The sequence below is a fragment of the Cyprinodon variegatus genome, unplaced genomic scaffold (genome assembly GCF_000732505.1).
Source record: "Cyprinodon variegatus isolate N-32 unplaced genomic scaffold, C_variegatus-1.0 Scaffold27, whole genome shotgun sequence".
NCBI lineage: Eukaryota > Metazoa > Chordata > Actinopteri > Cyprinodontiformes > Cyprinodontidae > Cyprinodon > Cyprinodon variegatus.
In genome coordinates this window covers 636,142-653,507 of record NW_015150480.1, presented here as the reverse complement: position 1 = coordinate 653,507, position 17,366 = coordinate 636,142, and the positions used below count along the sequence as shown (strand labels likewise).

The window sequence follows — 17,366 nt, the reverse complement described above, 5'->3', positions numbered from 1 at the left end:
CGGAGTCGGGGCTTGAACCGTCAACCCTTCGATTTCAGGGCAAACTCCTACATCCAACGCCACTGTCGCCCCAGAAACAGAAATTGTGTAATGGGGAAAAAAAAGTATTCAACTATTCACCCTAGTTAAATAAAAGGAGATTGATGGATTTCACTCAGTCGGCACATTTATTCATATCTTTGCAAAGAGAGAACAGTTCATCAAACAGTCCTTATGGCACAACATTTTGCCCTGTTCTGCATTAGAAGCGTTTGTTCAACAATGGAAAAGTAGTCAGAGTCAAAACAAATTACAGACACTTTGGTTAAACAGTAACATGTTATGAATAAACCTTGATAAAGAATCTGATTTGTTATGGGAAGAAGCAATGTCTGGTGTACAAACGCCATCCTGCAGAGAATTGTGTGGCCTTGAAAGTGAAACAGACTGAATGAAAACTTTTATAGTGAGTAAATAGGATAAATTAATATAAAATAGAAGAGAAATCTAAATTTTCTGACAACAGGTTAAAAAAAACTCTATCAGAACCGGAAAAGTCAGAGTTTCCCTGTTTTCACATTTAGACAGCTTAGAGTTTTCGGTAAACCTTGCTTCATGAAACATACCCCCGATCATCAGACTGTACCAACATCTGGTTCGGTTATATTGTCAGCAACCCCTACAGAAATATATTTGCAGAGAATAACATCGATGTATTTAATAATAAGTTGTTATTTTTTAAAAAATATAAATACATGCTGTATATAAATGATTGATAAATATTCTAACCTATCTGACTATGATCACAAACATAACAAGAGTTGTGTATTTTATAACTTAGCTTATATCTGATTGCTCAGGAATTGAAGTCTGAGAATGTAGTACCAATGAGACATAAGTGTAATTAATTGTTGAATTGTGTATCTTCTGGGGGAAAAAAAATCATGCACCTATTTTTACTATGTGAGACACTGAATGATGAGAATACTGTTTTATTGGTGCATGACTGATGGTGGCCTCAATATTTGTGTGCATTTCATATACCGTGCCTCAGTGTTCATCTTTGGTCCAGTTCATTTTGATATTTAGCACAATGAAAGGAGCCTCCACACCAAAAGAGAAACTGAATTCTGCTACCATTAAAGGCAACCAGGTAACTCACGGGATGTACTGTATCTGTGCTTTCTGTCTGTTTGATGGGCTCTATATGAAAAAGCCCACTCGAGTCTGTACTCTAATAAAGAGCTTTGAAACTACATTTATCTTGAGGGAGAACATGTATTGTCTTGAATAAAATATCTGTAGAGCACTTTGTGCAGGTTTTCCTAATTGAAAAAAATGCAAAAGCTTTACGAAAGGCAGGAAAGTTAATTAAGTATTAACTTTAAACATTTACAATTTGGAGTGCACCACTTTTTACCAGCCTGGAGTTCTTCAGTTTTTTCTTTTTTTTCTATGAATAAAATAAAATATATGTTGTATTATTCCTTTCTTTCTCTCTAGTCCAGTTCAAAACTAAATGTTTATATTGATTAATTGAACACTTAGATATTAGTTGTTAATATCCTTTAGTTTTGTTTATTTTATCCTAGAGGCTTCCTCCAAATATGGTCATTTTCAAAATTCTTTCCAAAACGGCTGGTAGTAATAGATGCCCAACCAACATTGTTAAAACCCACAGCCTTGAGATGGAGTACCTTATGCTTCTCACTGCCAACATGCTCTGTGGAAATACTGATTTTATTTTTAGATATTGACATTATTTTCTAGGAAATAAAAAGAGCTACTTTCGCTGCCAAAATTACAAATACCTGGTTTTATCATGATTCTCTTTTATTGTCCACTGCAATCAGCTGATCTATTCTTAGGAGATAAGAGACACCAGACCCCACAATGCAGATAAGCTAAAAGATGCTATCAAAAAAAAAAAATAAGAAAGAAAAATAACGTAACAAGCATTGACTATGTGTATTGTACTGTATAAATACATATTTAATGGTATGCTATACTGTCTTATTTTTCCTTTATTGGTCTAAGGTATTCAACATTTCTAAGAACTGCACTGTAGGTTATCACAAACTTTTAATCATTATCATTGAAATTAACAGAACATGAGCTGCTGTCTTTGTTTGACTTTACTCTATACTCAAAAAGTTTGCATGTATTAAAGCACAGGCAAACTTGTTTGCTGATCTTCAAAGCAGGTCCAATTCGTATTGCAGTTTTTGTGTGTGTATCTACTTGAATATGCTGATTGCAATGCTAATGACCGAACTGCATAAATTTAAGTACTTTCCACTCGAAAAACGATTTATTAAAGTTCAAAACAGATTGCCTGCACAGTTTTTACATCTTTCATTGGCATGTTTGAATTTCAAATGCAAATTCGCAAACGGAAAGTCTTACAGTTGTGGCCACAAGGGAGGCATTGGTGCAATGGTAGACAAAAAAAAGAGAATCTTTTAATAAAACTAGAATAGTATTCGTGGCGGCACACATTAATGCAGTGGGAATTTGGACAAGTTTTTCTCTGTTGCAGAGAAATTACTTGAATATTGTTTCATATTTAGAAAATAAAAACACACTGAACATTGACAGCCATCAGAGAATGAACATTAGTTGGTGTGCCAGCTTTAAGGGGGAATATCTAACTGGGAAAATAAATGTTTTTGTTCCTGGATGGTCTTAAAGGTGGGACATAAGGGTAAAGTGCAAATATCTTTCTTTTATGGACACTTTCAAACTGCCAGCACAACACAACAATTATAGACGTTACTCAATATCTGTTTTGTGTATCTTCTCTTTGGCTGGTTCAATGAACATTTGTGTTTTTTTCCTATATACTGATTCAACGCTGGAAAGCTTTACAAATTAATCTTGTTTTTTGGGACAAAATAAGCTTTCTTCTTACAACTTCACACTGTGAATCAGACAACATAAACTTTAATATTTGACTTGTAAATTTTTCTTTGATCATGCTTCCCTCTGAGCTTCATCTGGCAGCAAGATTTATGAAGATCCCCCTTTATTTAGTTTTAGTAATGATCCTGCACCTGTCCAGTTTCCCAAAGTTACCAAAAGTTGGTAAAGACGAACACAGTGTAACTAAGCTTCATTGGACGGCAAATTGGTGTTACTGGAAGCCAATCCTTAATCTATGGAGTATTTTCAAGGTGAAAGACACTAGACCCAACAATGCAAATGTCCTAAATGCTGTTATCAAAGCAGGCCTCCATTACAAGGAGCACCAACCAAATATCGAGCACTTTAAAATGAGCATACTTGTCCTGTTGTTGGCATGCAGGTAGGAATAAAGGACAGTTAAAGACAATCAAGGCAAGGATCAAATGGTGCATTCCATTTGTATGTCAAGGTCATAAATTTTGACCTCCAGCAAGGGAAATTTAACCGCCCCAGTAAGTTTGAATTATGAGTCATGAAGTTAAAGGAAAATGGAACATATACTACTGTAATTAAGATTAGCTAACACTCACATCAACATTATTTAAGCATAAAAAAGGTTTAAATCTGAGCCAACCAGACTCTTGATTAGTTTTTCTGACAATGTTTCAACAAATATCGAGAAGTCTTTGTCACTTCTGTCGGCTTGCAATCAGCAATCTATAGTTGGAGTGCTGATGGTTTTATGCTGTATGGATGAAGCCATGGGTGGGCCAAATTGTGCATCCTCCTAAGCACGTTCCAAGTCACATCAGTGACAAACCTGTCATCCACCTGAGTTGTTTGGGTCTTTTTTTAAGTATGGTTTATGTGTTAGGGCATTTAAGTCATTATTTTTCTAGCTTTTTGTTGTCATTACACTTTCACAAGTACAGAGCAACGAAATTCACTATCTGCATTTAACCCATCCCCTTGGGGAGCAGTGGCCTGCCATTGTGTGGAACCAGTGGAGCAGTGTGGATAGGGTTGGGAATTGATAACATTTTCATGATTCCGATTCTCTTATCAATTCTGTGAAACTATGAACTTGGTAAGTGCATGGTGACATTCGTCCACCTTTGCCTGGGACATTTTATTTCTTCCTGCCTCAGCAAAAACAGAAGGCAGTGAACGGGAGCTGCCAGCCGCTGAGCCAGCCAGGCTACCCGTATCGTCACAGTCATCTAAATCTAATAGAGAAGGCATCCATTCATTGAAAAATCATTAGTGTACAATTTCAGGAAATAAACTCATCTCCCCCTGATTTAAATACACGAGCGTCACCTTTCTCTTAATAACCCCAAAGAAAAGTAGTTAACTGGTTTATTAACAGAAATGGCATATGATTTACTAGGAACCGCATTAAGCACAGCCAGTGATATAAACTAGCTTTTTACCCACAGAGTTGCCTTTCACGCTGGTTATAATTTTAGCTTCTGTCCGGAAGCATCAAAAACATGGCATTGGTTTAAATGTATGCCATGTTGTGTGCAGAGGTGTTTCTGCATGTTGGATGTATTTCCTCCCGCGGATGTAAATGCCAATTTGCAGGAATTGCAAAGCGCCTCGTTGTCATCATTCTCTTCCTTAAAATGAAGCAAAACTATCTATCGCTTTACCCGATGGGATGCCATTTTTTTTGGTTTTGCTTTTATAGACTTAGGCCTGGTCACGTCGTACTGGCGTACTGAATGCCGTGTGCGAAACTTTCGTAAAAAACATGACATAAGTCGTGCTGCCAAGCGCTAGGCTCTGGTGCTACTTGGAATCGTTAAGAGAATCGTTGGGCGAGCTGCCAAACGGTGCCATGGAATTGGAACACACCGAACCGGTTCTGAACAGGAACCGGGTTTGGAATCATATCCCTAAGTGTGGAGTTAAGGGTCTTACCACAGGGACCCAGGGTGGCAGTCTGTGGGTGTGGTGCTTGAACTCAGAATCTCTGGATTCTAGGCCCCTACTCCACATGATGAGTGTGCTTATAAATTTTCTTTGGAAGAAGTTCCATGACTTAACACATAGATGGTTGAAAGTTGAAACCGCAATTCTGCCCCTTTGTTCGGTGATGCCTTTTCCATTTTATGATGGCTTTCTTCACCTGTATTTCAAACCATCTGTTCTCTCTGACAACTCTGACCATTGCCGGTAGCATTAACTTGGTTATCGGCCTGAAAATATGCCCTAATTTAAAAAAAAACAAACAGAACACAAACATGCTGGGAACATGCTTGCCAAAAACTAACAGAAGAAACAAATGGTAAATGGCATGTACTTATATAGCGCCTTTATTCAAGTTAGGAGACTTGACCAAAGCGCTTTACACTACATTCATTCACCCATTAACACACACACTCACACACTGATGGTGGCAAGCTACATTGTAGCCACAGCTGCCCTGGGGCTCACTGACAGAAGCGGGGCTGCCGTATACTGGCGCCACCGGGCCCTCTGACCAACACTAACACGGAGCAGAAAACTGTCTACTGTTAGCCTGTTCTTGTGCTAAAGGAAAATTAGCTTCTTATTCTTTCATTTCCAAATTTGACTTCTCCCTCTGGGGGTTAGGAAAAATTCACAGAAAAGCCACACCTTTTTATAAACTGCATGGTTCAAAGCGTGAGAAAAGAGTAGCGGCTTATAGTCCAGAAAATATGGTAATTTCATATTGTAGTTTCTAAGAGACTCAGATGCCTTTTCCCCAAACATACCAAGGAATTTCAAATCATAACAAATACTTCGGGGAAAAGTGGTTAATCCCAAAGACAGAACACCCAAACCACAGCTAAGCGGTTGTGTTTTTGCTGTCCCGTGCATTGAGGACTGTACAGCCTCCTATATTGAAAAAATCAAACAATTACACAAACAGTAAGAGCAGCACAAGAGAGCACAATTTGGCTGTACATTTCAAGAAGAAATGACAAGGAAAAAATGACCAAAATGATCAGATTTCGGACCGAGAGGACAGGTGGTTTGAAAGAATGTTGAAAAAAGCCGTCTTTTTGAAAGGAGAAAATACATCACTGAACAGAAGGGAGGGGGGTTGCGGTTTCACCCTTTAAACGTCTCCAGTTCAGTCAGGGAACTCATCCCAAAGGTATCACATAAGCACATTTATCATGATTCAAATGGCCTAAGCATTGTCCATACACAAAAAAAGAACAATAAATCAGGTGTATTACAGGTTGGTCATCTATTTGCAACTCACTTGGATTTTGCACAGGAGAAAGGATCTGCATTAAAAAGACCTCAGCACTCCAACTACAGATTGCTTTGGTGTAAGCCAAAGGAATTGACAAAGATTGGATGGGTGTCACATTGTCAGAAAAACTAAACAAAAGTCCGCTTTCCCCCGTTTGAAGCCTGTTGTTGTTGATGGTAGTTTTCTACTTAGAACATAAGGTGTCATTATTAATCAATTAAGTACTTAAGGTTACAACAAATAAGAATAAAAGTCATAAAGTGGATGTTTATGTGTTGGTAAAAGTACAGAATGATTATTAAACTTAGCAGTTTTAAAATCTAACAGTTATTGCTGGTTAATTAATTCATTTATTCAAGCTTTCTACTCAAGTTGGTAGTAACTCTTTTTGAAGTTCTAATGGTTGTAGTCAGAAAACATCACGCCCAGTTATTACCTTACAATAAAGCAGAGTAGTTAAAACAGAAAAATGAATGAAAATAGTTTTTTTTGTGTGGTGTGTTTGTTATTATTATGTATAAGTATTCTATTAGCAATATGATATTGCAACCTGCAATAGTCAGGGTCACCTGGGTTTGTTGCTGTCATTTGATCTGGGGAAAACCTGATCTCCGCTTGACACATCAAGAAGCATGTTGGGTTTTTTTTACTGATACAGTGCTGAGAGATTTCTGTCATCACACAGATTTTTGATTGCATCATCTTCCAGCACATTCTCCTAAGTTTAATTCTAACATTAACTATATTACTAAAACAAGAAACTATGAATGTTTTGTGCCTTCGCAAATTTTCCCACAGCGATCTATCTGCTTGACAGGGAAGGAATTTGTTTGAGTAGAGGGTAAGGTGACATGCAAATCAACCAACAGCATAAAGGTGCTTATACTATGTGCAGCTTCACGGTGGTACTTAAGTTTATCATAAATTAGTTGAGACAAGGTTCAAAAGTTAGATTCTAACTGTTAAAGAACATCTTGAGCAATTTAGAAGAGTTAAGAACTTTGCTTACATCTGCAAGAAACATTTGCAACGTAATTGACTGCAGTTTTACTGCAAACAGTGTTACTTTTCAAATTTTCCCCAGTCGTTGGAATTGGACAAGGTAGCTTAAACAATGACTCATCCAGGCTCTGTCTTATCTGTTGGCTATTTTTTAAGGTACTTTGTTTATTATTTTAGTCAGCAGTGCTCATGATTTTGTCAATAATGCAGTCCACTGTCTATCTTTTTACTCTCCCTCTAGGTTATTTGAATGTCCTTAAAACCAAGCCGTCTTAGAAACAAAAAGCTCTATTTCTTTTGTGTCAACAAATAGAAACGCAGTGTGTGTGTGTGTGTGTGTGCACCACCACCAGCCTTAAACCTTACCCTTGTGTTGGTTTATAAGATAGACCAGATACAGTACAGTAGTAGTTATTAATAATGTCCCTACTTTCCTTGATGGGCCCTAGGCTGGTCCCCTACAATTCCTTTTTTAAACATCAATCTTTGTACTAAAATATTCTTTCTGTCATGATTTGTAGACATTAAGATCTAAAGAGAAGCGTCATCTCTTGGTCAGACCCTGTAATTCAGTTAAAGGGTAGAATCAGAGTAAAAAATATGCCTGCCCAGGAGAAAGAGGGAGTCATTCCAGTGGCTGAAAGTTTGCTGCCATTCGGCTTCCATTTGACTGGGAACGGCCATTTTGAATGGCTGCTACTGTAGGATATGGAGAGGTCTTAACTAAAATTGAGTACTTGAGTTCCCATGTTTATGTCTTATTAGATGTTGGTGTTTACCTTTATTGAAGATAAAATAATAAAAGGAGATCATTAAGATATTGTTTACAATAAGTACTTTATTTTATAGTCCGAGAACTTTTTACATTTATTTCAAGTTACTACCACAAATTTTTACTGTTTTTTGTGTTATTTTGAGATGCCAAGAAACAAAAGGTGATGTTAATTTTGTAAGTTGAAAGAAAATGATGTATAGGTTCTTAAAATTACAAAAAAAAAGTGTTACGTGCATTTGTATTCCTGATTCTGGGCAGCTAGTCAAGCTCTTCAACAGCAAACTCATTTATCTGTATTGTTATCAACCATGCTTTGTGGATAGATATATAATCATGTATGAACAGTTCGTCTCTGTGCAAATCCATCCCAACAATGTTTGGAGAATATTATTGTTAGAAATGTACTAGTATGCTAAACCCTTAGCATAATGCAGGGTTGACAGCTGAGTGGGATGCAGGAGTTTGCCCTGCAACCAGAGGGTTGCTGATTCAAGCTGTGGCTATCATGTGGCCCACCACCATTAGTGTGTTAGTGTGTGTCAGTGACTGAATATATCAACCACAACCACACATACATACAGCACTAAATATGTGCAGGATATTTATCAGCTATTGAAATGGAAATAATAAATAAAGAATGTCTGTGAAAATGTTTCCATGTCTTTCCACAGTCATCTAAACATGCATGCTCTATTTGTACATGTTGAGTAAAAAAATCAGGTTTTGTCTCATCTTAGCAGAGCACCTTCTTGTGCTCACACCTAAGGAGAATTTAGAGAAACCAATTTTGGACTGTGGGAGGAAGCCGGAGTACCCGGAGAGAACCCATGTATGGTCAGAGAGAACATGTATGGTCAGAGAGAACATGCAAACTCCATGCAGAAAGACCCCTGGCCGGGAATCAAACCCGGTGCACTGCGTCACTGAGCAGCCCTAGAAAATACCTCACTAAGATAAAAGTTCATTCCAAGCACCCCAGGTTCAACCTTCAAAGTAATTAGCCTGAAAGGAACAGCTTTGCAGAAAGGAACAGTAGAGTTCAAAGAGGCCAGATTTCCTAAAAAGTAGCATATTATTGGTAGTATACATTTGCTGGGGATTCCCTTCCTCTGTGAGAAAACATTTGACATGAGCAAACAGGAAAAGATCTACATGTGAAGGGGAGAGAGTTTGCAGGTACATGGAAAGCAAGCCATGAGCTTGCAGAAAAGGAAGATGAACTGTGTCATAAATTAGAGGCTTGTGTTAATAAAATCCATACATGTAACATATTCAAAATACACACGGGAGAGTAGTTTCATCTGTTTTTATTAATTAACGGCTTGCAAGTTGTGTAGAGGTTTGAAGGACCCAAATGTAGAGATGGAAGCTTAAGTGGTTCCTTTCAGATTTACAGTATGTTGACCCAAAGGAAAGAGAAGCAAAGTCCAAAACAAAATCCAGACTAACCAAAATCCAGGAGATATTAGGGAAAACACACACAAGACCAGGCTAATCAGCAGATTGTGAGCAGATGTGAACAAAAGAATGGAATAGGAAGGGAGCCAGGGGAAGGAGACTGACACAAGAGGGCAACAGAGGGTAAACAAGAAATACATAAACACTCAAATACAATCAAAAATGACTAGAATAAAAAATAAAACCAATGAAAATTCATAGAGAAAACAAACAGAACCAAAACCATGACACATCTCATATTTATTGCACAAGTGCCCGTTTGGCAGAATTCTGACTTCAAACCTTTGGGTAGGTTTTCTCTTTGCTTTTTTATAGCATCAGCCAATCATATCTTTTAGAATGTAGTTTTACACCTAGCAACTGGTTAAACCACAACTCCTCAATATGACAGAAATTGCTTTAAACTCTTCACTAAGAGTCACTTTAAGCAACTATCTGGATTACTCTTAAGCTCTGAAATTACTAAGAATGGATGTTAATAGAAGCCCTAGGTTCCTAATTTAGTCCAAAAAATGCTGCCAAGGTGTTCTGGCATAGGAGGGATTCATGTAGCTCAAATGTGACTTGAATGAGGAGGGGAAAGCAGCTGTTACCCTACTAAGGAAGGGTGATTGTCCCTGTTGCTAGACGCTAAGCAAATTTAAAAAAAAACAAAAAAAAACGAAGAAATGTCTTCCTAGTAATCAAAGGGGAGAAAAGCAATCATTGAATTTAGACTGGATTAAGAAATGTGTCATGATGATGCACTGCAAAAACATTCTGAAAATGGGTAAAAATTTATTTAAACAAGTGTAATTATCTTAAATATGAGCAGGAAAATAAGATGATCTGCCAATGGAATGAGCATTTTTACCCTTAAAATAAAATAAATTAGATATTATGCACTTGAAATAAGAGACTGTAGTCTTTTTTTCTTATTTTAAATGTAAATTGTCTTGTTCCATTGGCAAAGAGTCTTACTTACCTGCTCAATTCAAGAAGAAATGCACTTGTTTTAAGAAAAATTGAATTAGATTTATATTTTTTGCAGTGTGAAACCTATTAAAATTATATGACTGTCACACAGCATCAAATATTTGTACGTAGCTTATCGATATGCTCTGCAATTATTGGATTGAGTTTTTATTCTGAGTGTTCCAAACATTTAAAGGACATTTCTAGGAGAAATATATAGTGTTCTATATTGCTTAGAATAGAAGCCCAGATTTGTGGAGTGCAAAACTAATAGATTTCTCTGTATGGGGCTGGGCACTTCCTTGGAGATAGGGTCAGGAGAGCCACTTCTCCTCCACATCGACAGGAATCAGCTGAGGTGGCTCGGACATCTTTTTCATGAGCCCTGGACGCCTCCCTCGGGAGGAGGCCCAGTGGATGACCCAGACCACACTGAAGAGGTTACGTCTCTCAGCTGGCCTGGGAGTGCCTTGGACTCCCCCAAGCAGAGCTGGGGGAGGTGTCTGGGGAGAGGGAAGTCTGGGAGTCTCTGCTGAGACTCCTGCCCCAACAACATTATTCCGGATAAGCAGAAGGCGATGATTACTAGTACAATTAGTAGTTGTCCAACCAACATATTCTCCTCCCCTTAAACTGTGAATCTTTGAGCTTCTACAGAACTACCTTTTTTCTCAGATTTATGCCCTCTCTGCCCACCCAGTTAGTTTAATTAGAAAGATATTGCTTTTGATAGATTCAACATCAATATCTTAGATTTCCAAAGTTTTACAGTGACATCCACAGTGTTATTACAAATGTACTGTATGCTACCCGTTTTGGATTTTTATGCCTGAAGGTTTTTAAAACTGTTATCATTTTTTCTTTCTACTTCAAAATGCTATATTTCTTTCTTTTGGTCTATATAATACATTTACCTAAAAGCACAAAAGTTTTACAGTTGGATCATAATAAAATAAAATAAGGTAAAGTCCACAGGCTGGGAACATCATCGCTTAGCACTGTGTATTCTATCTCCTTATGTTTTGTTTAGAGGGATTTGGTTGAATCAAGATACTGACCAAGCATAGACAAGCTGTCTTCATCTAAATGCTGCACTGTACTGCCCCTTACAACGAGGACCACAAGAATTATGACTACCCTTTGCACGACTTGCTGGCTCATAATGACTCTATTTTGGTCCTGCTGAATCATGCCCTGAAAACAGGTCATTTCTGTCCTCACTGGATCCCTCTACACTCCCAAATTTATTCTCTCAATCCATCAAGAAGGCACAAACACCCTCAAAACATACCCACTAAAATATGTGATTTAAGAATTGAGAGCAGAGACTACACTATTGGCTTTAGAATATGGATGAACAAACTTTGTTAGTTTTAATTTTTAATTTTTACTGTAAATAAATGCAAGGTTAATTTGCAAAATAAATAAAATAATCTTTGCTTTTCACCAAATTTGTTGGTATTGCAATATCGGTGTTCAGGCTAAACTCTTTAGGTTACAATACTATTAAGTTTGCACCACAATGTTTTTCACATACGCTTTCACCTTATTAGACTACTAAAATAGTTTTTGGGTTTTTTTTTCTTCTGTAAAACTGAATTAAAAAAAAGACTGCGTTCATTGCATCTTAAATACATTAAAATAATGAACCTTCTATATAATCTTTCATGGGCCTTTTTCTTTCTTCCCTGCTATTTTTCTTTGCTAAGAGTGAAGAAACTTCACAGTCTTTAAGCTTTGATCAAAAATGCATGAAGCACACTTGTGCTCTAAATGTTTCAGGATGTAACTGCGAGAGCTCTTCTCTCCGGCTTTCAACCCGAATATGAGTCAAACTGCAGAATATGTTTGTAACCTATTCATCAAACTATCATTCTTCGGATTAACTCCAACCTCTTATTTGCATTTAAAAAAATAATCCTTCTTCTGTCAGCAAATGGATGGAATAAGAGGACAAGAGTTGTCAGCTTTCTGTGGGAAGGATTGTCCTGACATGAGTGCTATTTATTGCCTCTCTGATTTTTCAACATCATTCATGCTTGCCCAATGTTTCATACTAGTTTTTTTCTTTACTCCCTGCACTTTTTTATTACTCTTAAATACTTTATGATCTTTCCAACAATTCATTTTCTTTAATGGAGTATTGAAGTACCAAAAATATAAAGAAAAGGACCTTTATATTTTAGAAAAACACCAGTGAAACACAAAAAAAACATCATCAAGAAGCTGTCTTTTGTATATTAACCAGGCACAAATGGACATTTGCTTTATCTTAGTAAATGCAACAAATATGATGTTGCACAAATACAAATCCATTGAACAGCAAAGGTAAAGTGTAGAATTCTTAAATCGTAGAGCTTATTTTTTACACTTGACAAATAAGTGTTTTGCTATTACATTCAAGTAAGCGTTCATACAGTAGTAGCCATTCAAAATTTCCTCACTTTCCTTTATGGGCCCTTGGCTGGTCCCCCTCAGTTCCTTTTTAAATTGTAATATTTGTACTAAAATATTCTTTCTGTCTTGATTTCTGGACATTAAGATCTAAAGAGAAGCGTAATCTCAGACCCTGTAATTCAGTGAAAGGGAGGAGTCAGAGTAAAAAAATATGTGAGAGGGTGTCACTCCAGTGGCTGGAAGATTGAGGGGATTTAGCTGCGATTTGGAGGGAAGTGAGCTGCCATTCGGCTGGCGTTTGACTGAGAAGGGCCATTTTGAATGGCTGCTTCTATAACATATTTCTGGATCAAATCTGATGCAGGCTAGTTGTCACTTTTAAATAGGTTCTTTTTCTTTTACTTGGAGGTTTCATTCCATTTCCCTTGGTAAAATGTGGAGAAATACCATTTGTAACTGAAAAGCTGCAATTAATATTTTTATGTAGAAATCTATGCATATCAAAGTTGAGACTGTTTAAAAATTTTTGTTAAAAATAATCTCTAAAGAGGGGTTTACAAAATATCTAGCACAGTGCCTTACAATTTGGACATGCCTTCTGAGTTTTTTCAGTTGCTTTTACATTCGCTCCAATCATATTATTAAGGTCACATAATTAGTTACAAAGTGTAGCTGTTGTTGTAAAATGATTTGATAATTACCTTTAACAACCGTGTTCCCATATTGTTTTTAGCCATCACCTACACACCAAGCTACAAGAAGGCCCCTCCTCCAGTACCGCCTCGCACCACCTCTAAACCACTCATCTCAATCACCGCCCAAAGCAGCACCGAGTCCACTCAGGATGCCTACCACGAGGGACGGCACCCCCACGACGGCCTGTGGGCCCCCGATGGCCTCACCCTTAGCCTGACGCCAGGCAGGGCCCTCTATAACTCCACCGACAGCTTGGACAGCACCAAGGCCGTGACCATAGCGATGGAGGCAGCAGGAATCATGGCAGGGAAAAGGCATCCATCCACAGATTCTCATAGTTCCGTCCTCACCTGTGACAAGGCAATTCTGGTGTCCAAGGCTGAGGAGTACTTGAAAACCCCTCGATCATCGATAGGAATACAGGTCAGTCGGGAGATAAATGTGTTCAGTATAAACATCCCTCACATGATCACAGGGGTCTTAACCCTAAGTTATGCAGAGCTTTTAAAAAATCCAGAGAACTGAAACACTCATAAATTCAGAAGGGAAACTGTGCTGTCCTCTTTGCAGCTAAAAATAGCAAGAGTGAGTCATCTCACTGCAAAGCATTTAATTAAAATTCAACGCATGCTGGAGCAGCTTTGGTTGAATGGTAGTAAACTCATTGTTTAATTCACTCCTGCCTCGTCAGAGGCACCCTTTCCATGATTGCTTCCTACTAAATGCATTATTTCTACAATTTTGTATGTAATCGTGATCTCTTGTTCTAGGGGAAAGGTTTGAAGTTAGACACAAAAAAACATCTCAGATTATCACTTTCCTTCTGTATTAGGCTTGTATTTAACAGTTGTACAGTAGAGGACTTAAAGTGTTACTTTATAGATACTACCAAATGGTGTACTATTTACTACAGACATGCCCAAAGTCTGTCCTTGAGGGCCGGTGTCCTGCAGGTTTCAGAGGTTTCCCTGTTTTAGCACAGCTGATTTGATGATTGAAGTTCAGCAAAAGTCTGTTAATCAGAAATCAAGGAAATGCATCCATGCTGGGGCAGAGAAATCTCTAAAACCTGCAGGACAGTGGCCCTCAAGGACCAATTTTGGGCCTGCCTGATTTTACTCTTAAGCAGGAGTCTGTCTACTCTTGTCATGTGTGCTGACATTTTAAAAAAACAGCTTGTGGGTCTAAGTATTAAGAAACAATGCATAACTCTTGAAACATATATTAGATTAATTGACAATATGTTAAACTATTTTCAGGTAAATATACACAGAGGCATATCAGGCTTTTCAAAAGTGTGGGAGATGTGGTCTGTCCAAGGTTAATGCAAAGCCGGTTAATTGTTTCAACCTGCATTTCATACATTTATCATGATTTCACTTTCACTGAATAGAGTTTAAACATCCATCAACATTAATTAGATATTGAGCATATAGCTAGTGCTATTATTAATGCTACAGTTTTTTTTTTTGTTTTTTTTTTAAATACTTGTTTTTCTTTCTTTTTTTTGTTAAAAAAAATATATAGCAGAGAATACCAGCTACAAATACTTTATTTTACTCATTTATCTTAAGCAAAAGTTAACACAACTATTTTAAAATAGGGTTATAAAGGATTGCTCAAAACTGCACAAAAACCAAACATCAAACAGACATTTCAGGATATTAAATACAATAATGTCTAAATTAATTTTAAAGAACCAAAGTGTTTTCCACTGTCCTTAAAAGAAACTGCCAAGGGACCAGTGCATCCATGAACACTGGGCCTGTTTTTCAGTGTAGTCCTGTTTTTCTAACTGTGTCTGGTTGGATGTGCTCTCTTCATCTTCTGACCTGGGAGTCATCTGCCTGGCTGCGTGTTTCCTGGACTGGGTGGCTTTTTACAGTTGGCAGCTGTATCTCTGATTCTTTTTGTATCTCTGCTTCTGTCTCCTTGAACCCCAGTCAGCCTCGGCAGATGACCGCTCACACTGAGCCTGGTTCTGCTGGAGGTTTCTTGCTGTTAAAAGGGAGTTTTTCCTCTCCACTGTTGCTACAAGCATGCTTAGTGTAAGGGATTGTATTCGAGTGATCGAGTCGATGCAATCCACTGGTTTTCCTTAGATAGAAAACTTTGAATCAATTTGACTGTATGATCTGGTGAACTGTAAAGTGCCTTGAGATGACATGTGTTGTTAATTGGCGCTATAGAAATAAACTGGTTTGAATTGAATTTAATATTAACTGGATTTTAAGTTTCAGTGTTTATTACTGTTTCTTTGCCTTCTATCTTTGCTCTTTATGTCCCATATTAACGTAGAGATTTTTCATATGTGATAGCTAGCACTGGGGCCTACACTGTATCACAGGATTTCAGGTTGTGAGGCTTTGCAGCTCTTGGAAGTTGCTGCTCTAGTAGTAGGGCCTGAGCCATAGGGTGTGCTGTATGGGGCGGAGAACAGGGTCATTTGGGTTCCAATCTTAAAAACTTTTTTCATGCTGTCAATAAATTGAAATTAGACAAGAACTGGGCTCAGTGGGGGGCGGGTCAAGTTCTGTGCGGTCGGATTCTATTGAGTATTTTGGGGGGAAACTATTTTATGACATTTCAAAATATAGAAGTGCATAGGATCCTTAAGTATAGCTTGATTTTTTATTTTGTTTTTCATTAGGTAGATTTAAACTTTAGGTACAAACTTGCTGCCCAGTCTGCTTGGTCAGACACTGGGAGGGACACTGCTATATCAAATTTAGCCAGGAGTTTTTTTTCATTTGTTTTTTTAGTTTTTGCTAATAAAATCAAAGTAATGGCCTTCCCTTCCTTTTTTCCCAGAAAGACTCTTGTGCGACATTGATTTAACACCCAAATTACATTAAGTCTATCGATTGCCAGATGTTGCCTTAAGGAAGCCAGCCAGTTAATGAGTATTTTCTTCAAAGCAAATTGATCCTTCTGCATGTTTGGTTAAATAATGCTTAGAGAAATCTAACTGACACAATGTCCTCATTAAAAGTGCTATAATATGTATTCTTTATATTTTTCACATCTATGTTATAATTAGATTTTATAATGTAGGTCCCAGACTACACACCAAAATTGTTATACTTTCCAAATATAAAATTCAGGATTATGTCAATCCCTAAACTGTAACTCTTAGACGGATCTAACAAGGTAAAGGGAATATGTTAACAACTAGAACAGCACTCAGAGTGCACAGATCTCTGCAAACAGCAAATTATGGCCTCTTATTGTGACTTACAGCCATTGCTAAAACTCACACATAATTTGGATCACTGTCAAATTATTACCTTTGGTAAGAATTGCCTTTTAATCCTTTCATGATTTTATGAATAAGTAGCCTCTGGTGCTTGTTCTGCTCTCTCCTTCTTCATTCACTCAGCACTCTTCTTTCTAGTTAGATCAGCAGATCAAGGCTTCGAGAGAGGCATAGCTCAACTTTCCTGTGTTTTTTTCTTCGCTCATAATACTTTTGAATGTTTTTGAGTCATGTTAAAGACAGGCTCTGTGTCTGCACCCTGATGCTCTATCTTTCCGGTTCTTTTTCCTGAAAAGAGATCACACGGAACAAACTCTTTAAATAACACTTTATAACTTATATGTATTAAATAACCAGGAGACATGACGACAGATTTTGATAGAAATTGTAATCTTACTCAGATCAGAGAGATTGCTTAGAATATACAGAAGGCAGCTGCTCACCTCTGGGCTCACCTCTCAGGAAGTGGCCCTGATTAATTAATTAAAAAGGCATTTTATATATCTTCAGTCTGCCATATCATCACGTTTTACATCATACACCTTAGCAGATGAGTAGACATCCATGGCTGCAGCCTTATCAAAATATTACACTTCGTTCTTAGCTGAAGGAAACCGCTCTCATTCCATTTCCAAATCTTTGCCATGTACAAAATTAAGATTAGAACTGTATGTCCAGACAGAGGAACTGTCCTAATTAGATCAAAACAT

General features: G+C 37.5%; 1 protein-coding gene across 1 annotated transcript in view; it reads left to right on the top strand.

Moving 5' to 3' along the window:
• dlgap2 (discs, large (Drosophila) homolog-associated protein 2) overlaps window positions 1-17,366 on the top strand; it is a 179,785-nt gene that overhangs the window by 144,702 nt on the left and 17,717 nt on the right. The window contains exon 7 of the mRNA XM_015396322.1: window positions 13,438-13,823. Coding sequence (XP_015251808.1) covers window positions 13,438-13,823 — 386 coding nt within the window. The remainder of the gene's footprint in view (window positions 1-13,437; window positions 13,824-17,366) is intronic.